This window comes from Ambystoma mexicanum, chromosome 8, assembly GCF_040938575.1.
Source record: "Ambystoma mexicanum isolate Mex_15411 chromosome 8, UKY_AmexF1_1, whole genome shotgun sequence".
Classification (NCBI taxonomy): Eukaryota; Metazoa; Chordata; class Amphibia; order Caudata; family Ambystomatidae; genus Ambystoma; species Ambystoma mexicanum.
Genome location: NC_090929.1, coordinates 699303838 through 699312096, shown reverse-complemented (window position 1 = coordinate 699312096; position 8259 = coordinate 699303838). Strand labels below are relative to the sequence as shown.

Sequence of the window (8259 nt, the reverse complement as noted above, 5' to 3'; positions counted from 1 at the left end):
AAAAAAATGTAAAAAAATAAAAAATTGGGGGTTGCGGGGGTGTCCCCCGCATGTTCCATACAATAGTGTCACCACAAAAAACGGCAATTTTTCGGCGATATTTTTGCATGGCGAGATTTTTGTGGCGACATTATTACATGGAACCCGGTCACGTGTCTTGCACGAAAACTACCAGGGACGTTGGGGTAATGTAGTTTCCGGGTGCCCACCATTCCGTTCGGGGCAGTGTTGCTGTCTCGGCATATTCGAATCTTCGTTATATATACTGTCATGTCATTTTTTTTCACAGTAACGTCATGTACAAGGCTGACAAGTGCTTTAAAGCAGCCAGAAGATGACAGGTAGCATGCAAGAAAACACATAAATAAATGAGACATGCAAGGAGCAATCCGTTTATGAAACAGGTAATGATGTGCAAAGTACACTGCAAATGGCCGCTGGAAAGCAGGATCTACACCCTTGTTTGTTTTATGATCCTGCTGCTATCCTCTTAACAGGACAAGTTAACTGTAGCCCTGCTCGAGTAGGGCAGACAAAGCTGAATTATTCAGGTTAACCCCCAGAAGAGCCAAGTCTCATCCCAAGAGGAATCTAGCCTCCCACACTCAAATGCTTGTAGGCAGCCCGGTCCAAGCCATTGCTTCCAGGGAAGCTATGGTCCATAGTCCTCCATTTGTTAAGAGTCCCCATAACTATTCCCAGAATTCCTGTCTAAATAACCCAACTTTTTATGGCAGGGAGATTAAGCAGAAAGGCACTTGCTCTCCTGTTCCCTTCTGCATTATTTTCTAACTAATACCACCCCTGCCAACCGCCTTGCAAAAAATGTTAAAGCATACCCACCCCTGAGCCAAAGATAAACTCACATCACAGTACCATTTCACACAAAAAGTATCTGGGTCACGCCCTTTTTACTTGCCCTGTGGCCTCTGTCCACGTTTGCCCCTCAACAAATATATTCTTGCCCTGTCCACTCTTGGATACGAGGATTCATAGTACCCGAATTACAATACATTCTTGCCCTGCCCACTCTTGGATGCTAGGCTACGTAGTATTACAATTCTGTAGTGTGCTTTGTGGGAGAAACTAAATGTACTTCTGGACAACTAAATAAATTGGCATTCTTTAAGGTCACATCACACAGCCACAAACAACTTGTAGCAACACTTACTTGTTTCTCTGCAACGGCCCTCATGTAAATCCTTATTCATGACCTACTTTGGCTGAATTGACATGCGCCCAAGCTTTCACAAACACTATCCTTCCACTTTTAACCTGCCCCATCTTCATTTTTAACTCTCCTTTTTGGTCAGTAACCTTCCCCCCAGCACTCCCCCCCCCAACCTATTCACCCTTTTCCTTCTCCTTTTCTCCACAGATTAAAGTCTGGATGCCGCAGGCAGGGGCATAATACACTAACTTCTCAATAAGACATGGCGTCTTCAAACCAGTAGAGTGACGATTGGAGCAGTATAAACATATCATAAGGCGGCCTGTAATGTTCCATCTACAATGTACATACGGCACACAATAACTTGAGTTCAATACACACGTTTTATTTGCAGCCTGATGTCACCATGCAACGAGGAGTATGAAAGCACATTACATGATCAACTGGTTAAATCTCTCCGCAATATGTAAGTCTGACTGGGGAGGGTTTATAAAACAGACTAAAAAACAGTGATTTTAAAATGATTTGACATAAAAAACACCTTTAATAGTATGACCAAGTAGATACCAACATGTAGCGAATCCTTAAGGTACCACAGATTAAAAATGCCTCCATGCCGTTACTGGTGATTTAACTATGCATAAGCTGTTAAAAAAAGAATCCAGTTTAAGTTCAGTTCTATTTTACAAAAAAACAAGTGGTCTCGTTTGAGCAATGGTTGTTCTTTTAAGTTAATTTTAAAATACATAATTTTCCTAAAACCTAACCATGATCTTGGTTATTGTAGATTTCAATTTATTCACACAAATCCGTCCTCACCCACACAAATTAAAACAATCATTTGGTGACTCTAAATATTCAGCCCCCATTTCTCATTCCTTTTCAATGGTATGTGGAACTGTGCCTTATTAGGCAATGTACATGTTCCCTTCTATGCCGGAGCAGAGGATGGGCTTGTGTCTGGAGCCAACGACAGCAGTTCAAATTTGTTGGATGATCTGGTGCGGGTGAGGCTGTCCGCATTCAGTGGGTTTGACTTAAGGTTCACACAAGTAAGTGACTGCATAGAGTTCAGCTTATCCACTGGAACATCTATAAAAAAAACACAAAACAATAACTTAAAAACACTAACAATAACTTAAAAAGCACCACAATAGGCAATACTAGTTGACATTAGGATCAGCGTTTCATTAGCAGACACCACTAGCTTGTAAAATGTCACACAACAAATATAATACAGTAATCAACAAATTCTATTGCATTGAACTTCCAGTACCAAGACTGACATCACTCGGTTTTGTTTCCTAACAACTACTTTAAATAAAAGTCACCATCATACACCCAAAAAAGTTTGATATATTGCAAGTGATGCATTTCCATGGCCAATCCCAAGATGTATACTCAAAATGCCCTTATATCATTCGGAGTGCTTTACACATTCATCTTCATTCAATGGGCAAGTAGAGGGGACATGCTGAAGTGGTACTACCTCATCGCTATCACATGGAAGAATTAGCGATTCTACATGAAAGACAGCAGGTAATATTCGCACTCTGTTCCTATTCCATCCCCACTAGCAATATCAAATCTACGACCCAGGTTTGTTTATAAACCTCTGGTATCAGAAAAGTAACTACATTGTAAATGCATACACTTAGCGTAGTCAATAAACAGATGTTTTCTACACTGTGAGCATGAACCCTCATTCTCTGCACAGAACTGTATCCAATGTTGAAACATGTTCCTCTATTCAGTATGAAACATTTTCTTCAGCAACATGAAACCGGTACTTAAAACATTTGAATCTAGAGTCATATAGTTCTACTAACAAGCTAATACGGTTAGTTTGATTCACTTTTAATCTGCAGACATATTTAGGCACCAGAGTCCCAGCTCCAACCAAATTGGTCCCTCCAGGGTATTCTGTTGAAGCCCTAAGATAGAATTTCGGAATTTACCCTGTAACCACTGACAATATTTTAATGAGTCTAACCCCCACACTGAGACCATTAAAGGGATTTTGATGCTACATTGGACTTATATGAAGGATGAAGAAGGCTCATTATATGGACTATTAAACCTCTTCAAGAAAGGTGTAAAATGTAAGGAATTTCTCCAATGTGTCTTTTTGTGTTCCAAAGATTGACAGTGGCAAAGAACAGGTTTATATAACTATTTTCTGATACTGTTTCCACATGATAATTATTTTTTTTAAAACATCCCCTGTGCTTCCCTCCCTCGAACACCACACCTCATGTTTTAGATCTATTTATTAGCAGGCTACAGTTGCTAGAGTAAGAATACATCTCAATAATCAGTCATTGTAGTCTAACTGGAGACTTGAAGGTGAGAGAAGAATATCATCCGCATAGATACAGGGTGGTCGTAATACTATGACCACAATAGTAGTGGAAAGCTGCAACATATGTGCTAAACAGAAATGGCACCAACAAATGCTGCTGCACCATGCCAGCAGCAACCTCAATTTACTGGGTCCTAGCCCCCACCCTCCGCAGTGCATGATACTACAGTTTTTATGATATAACTTCTGCACCCTTCACAGTAGTCTATGGTCAATACCATGTTTCTTTTATTTTCTGTCTAAGGAGGGATCAGCTAACTGTATTGATAGAACAACCAATGCCCACAGAGCCAAATTACATGCAGTTTCGTCGTATTTCTCCCTTAACCAGCTAATCCGGAACAAAGTCAAGACTAAAGTAATGGTCCTCAACAATTCGAAAAGGGCAGATCAAGAGTCACAATGAGGCACAGTCTCTAGAGAAGCATCTATTGCAAGAAGAGCCATTACAAAGTTGGTACGTAAACACAGGGATCATTTTGCTGCTGCAATAGAGGCAGTCTACTGTGGGAAGTTCAGAGGCACCATTTATTACGGTGCTGAGCTATGGGGTCTTGATAAGTATGCTAGTCAAGTAGGTAGCTTTTTTGGAAGAATCTCCCATATTTACCCAAAAGCTTCCCATCGGCAGCTGTGCACGCAAATGTTGATTTTAAGAAGAAGGAAAGAAGGGTCATGGATAGTCCGGCCAGATACACTGTTAAGGGGCAGTCTCCCACGCAAGAGAGCTGGTAGATTTTGCATAGCACATACACTTTTCTCGATCCTCTATTTCCCCGTACAGGAAGAAATTGTCAAAAGACCTTATTGAATTGTGTTTTAGCCATATCTTGGATCCATCATCAAATACACTGTAATAGGGTATTATTGCAAAAACTTAAAGAGACGTAATGGGTAAGACTAAGGAGGATGATGGAGGAGGAGGAGTTGGCAGGCTTGGCCCACATACGGTAGGCTGACATATTTGTAGCAGCGGGTGGCCATTAACCGTAGCTGTTGGTGAATGCCAACATTCTACCTCTAGCTCCCATTACTAAAATATTGAAGCATGAGTGGAATCCAAATTGTACAATGTGCACAGCAGAGAGGGAAGATCTGCCCCATTTTCTATGCTTATGATTCTTTTAGGAGACAATACACCCTTCCCTGCTTAAGAAGCAATTGACTTCTGGAAAACCCCAGCGCTGCCTGCCATTTCCTTTGGGGGACCTGAATACTAACATCACCAAAGCAACTAAGTTTTATTTATGAGCTTGGCAGCACAGAGCAAAGACGTCTAGTAGCCCGTGTTTAGTGCGTTTGAGATTTAGGGATTTTGGTGCTGCGAGCGAGGATGTAAAAATTGTTTCTTTTTTAACAATTAAATCAAGTAATAAAACAAAACAAAAAAATGGTATCTTATGTTGACCATTTCTCTCCCCTCTTATGAAGAACAACCTTCGGGCCCTTAGCTTTAAAAGTGTCACATTTTTTGGGTGCAATCCCACTTTCCCTAGGATTTTTAAGTGTTGGGTTCGAACTCATTTTTTTTTTATCAACTTTATTTAATAATTATACAAAACATAATACAACTGAGTAACAACAGAATGGGAACAAGCAAAAGAATACTCCATATACATCAGTGCAACAAAATGCAAATTACTACTAAAGTAACAGCTATTCAAAACGAAATCCGAAAACATCCCCACCCTCCTATCTCATGGCAGGATGTGATAACACAAAACACAAAAAAAAAAAAAGGACAAAACAAACCCCTACCAATCCCCAACCTCAATATCCACAAAATAAACCAAAGCCTACACCTCATCCAAATAAATCCCTGAATGGCCTCCATCTCTCCTCGTATTCAGTTTCCCGATGTTGTCGAACTGCCTGAGTCTTCTCATACCAAGAGAGCGTCCGCATATCCGACACCCAGTTCTCGCAATGTGGCTTCTTCCTGGATTTCCACACCTTCATTATTTGTTTTATGGCCATCAACAATGCTCTATCAATCCATTCCGAACAATCCCACATCTCCACACTTCGACTATCAGTTGAAAGGAAAATCACTGACAGAAAAGTACAAGGCAGTGTCATACTAGTTACCATATCAATGCAATCCGAAACTTCTCTCCAAAAGTCCAGCACTCTACTACACTCCCAGAGCATATGTAGATAGGTCCCTCTCGAGCCCCCACACCCCCAGCACAGATCTACATCAGCCAAGCCTCTCTCCTTCATTTTCACTGGTTTCCAATAAATACGGCCTAAAAGACGTTGGTGAATATACCTCAGATTTAAATCAACCTTGGCCCTCACCGAAGCCCTCCAGCTATTATCCCACAAGCCATCAGAAAGATCAGTTTCCAATTCAGACACCCACTTCATTCGCAACTGACCCCAGGAACTCCTCATACAGTCCTGCAAAGGCATCAACCTAACATATGTAGAAACTGTCCTAGGAGACGTAGCACAAATCTCACAAATCTGAGGTCTACCACTCAAAGGTCCGCTCAACATTTGCAATCTTTCCATCAGCAACCGCTCCAAAAGCCCATATCTACCCACCTCTCAATTATGCATTTTATCTATTTAATCTTTTAAAATGTTAGTGGTGTCTCCTTTTTTAATACTGGTAGTATTTTTACTGTTCTTTTTTATTGTATTGAATTGTTTATATCCTGTGTTTTTACCGCTTGTTTTTTTTATTGTATTATGCTGTAACAACAGGCTCAAAGAGCCGAAAGTGTAAATACAATTCTAAATCTAACTGTAAACAACGCAGGGCTAAAGTCTTAAAAGCAAGCATATACATGTTTCCCTTTTTTCCTGCAGGTATTTTTCAAACAAGCGGGACAAGGAAATCATTAGTCACAAAATCTCTAGATAAAGCATGTACATGCAGTAAAGCACGTTCCTTCAATGTCATGGAGTGAATCATGTGATAGAAAGATGGATGGTAACGGGGGGGGCGCGGTTGGGAGAAGCCATTTTTACGTCTGGTAAGAGACAGCATTAGCCTTCTGGAAGAGCTCTTGCAGCAATATATATATAGCAGGGCCACGGTGCCAATCGACTGTTCTATGATGGATTATGAGGGCATCTTGACAACAGCTCTATTATTGTAAAGGCCATTGTAGGAGCTAGTGCCACTATGTAAACTGCAGAGAAAAATGTCCAATAATGCTCTCAGGAGCTTCATTTTCTTCTAAGCTACATGATACATTAATGCTTTTCCACATGTTTACAACATTACAATGTGGTTAAAGGATCAAAATAACCAGGGTCTCCATAACAAATAAGTGCCTTTTACTGGGTCCTTGCATCCTAACTTCAGCAGTATTTTCACTTGTACTGGCAAAGTAGGACGCCTGTTAATGTTATTGGTAATTGTTTATGTCAGCTCTCTGACAGTTTTCCTACTCAGTGCGACTTTTCCTTGTGTGTGACAACATTCAACTGCAGCACATAGTGGTACATTATAGTGAAGGAATCATTGCATTATGATATAGGTGAACATTCACCTATGACACATGAATAAGAATATATTATAGTGAATGAATCTCTGCAATATATTATATTAGAACATTTTCGCTTACCGACATAGATAATTTAATTTGTGTAAATATATTGTTACATGCCAGATGCAGTCCTCCACGACCTAATTTAAGGCCCCCAAAATAACTGCCATTTTACAATGAAGTCGGGCCCTATTCCGATTATTTAATCTTTAAACATTTGAAAGGGAAGAACTTATCACAGGAATTAAAACCCAGGCATTATGTCCCTGAGACAGTGATCCACTTCATCCCTTAAGGAAGAACGAGGCATCACATCCAGTAAATCAGGAAGAACAAAGCTAGGCAATATTGCCCTGGTTGTATCAAAAATTGTGTGTTGGGCACTATATCCCTGCGACTGTGATTTAAGCCAAGAAGCGAGTTAGGCTGGCATTTCCTTGTGACTGTGATTTAGGAAAATATTGCTCTGCATGCTATATCCCTACTCTCAACAGAGCCGCAGGGATCCAGAGGTTGAGAGTAGGGTTCTAGAGGGGACCAGTATCCCTACAACCCTCCTGACTGCACTCAAAACCATCTCCAATGCAACCGAAAAATTGTAAATGTGACAGAATTGTTCAGTTTGGGAGCCAATGGTACACTCTATGTGCTTATAGCTTTACTAATAGACAGGTAGGTATTCTCTGTGTAGCAGAAAAACCAGTTGTCATGTAATTCTTGTGCCTGACCGAGGAGTGAAATGCAACTTTATTGTGGGACATATTTAGCACAACTGGACTACTAACATTAATTTTACTGGCAATTCGTAAAATGTGAAGAATGCATGGAACAAATGTTTGAAAATATATGCTGTACATTTTAAATTATTTTAAATCAAAACAATTTAAATTAACATAAGTAGAATAATAACACTGGAGAAGAACAAGTTACTCGCTTACCTGGTAACGTTCTTTCGATGGGATGGTCCGACGATGTAGTTCATATCTTTGACAGTAATCAGCACAGCTGTGCTGCTTCGGAAAATTTTCGGCGTCTGCGTCCTACGTCGATGACGTCGATGCGCCGTCCCCGAGGACCTCCTCCGACGGCACCTGATGTGATAAGTAGGACGCACAACGCCTGTAGACTCAGTTGTAGTTTTTTCCCCCAGAACGTGTGCCACCAGTCTTCTGCCAGTCAGACACACAAGGCCTTGTGGAAACGTAAGCTGCAATCGCATAAGA

At 40.6% G+C, this 8259-nt stretch overlaps 1 protein-coding gene across 2 annotated transcripts in view; it reads right to left on the bottom strand.

The window, feature by feature from the left end:
* Positions 1-1535: 1535 nt before the first annotated feature.
* The window catches only part of LRRC20 (leucine rich repeat containing 20), a 2045340-nt gene continuing 2038616 nt past the window's right edge, over positions 1536-8259 (bottom strand). The window contains exon 5 of one of the 2 annotated variants that reach the window (XM_069610505.1): positions 1536-2263. In XM_069610505.1, coding sequence (XP_069466606.1) covers positions 2103-2263 — 161 coding nt within the window. In that variant the 3' untranslated portion in view covers positions 1536-2102. The remainder of the gene's footprint in view (positions 2264-8259) is intronic. The other variant, XM_069610506.1, reaches the window with a different exon arrangement.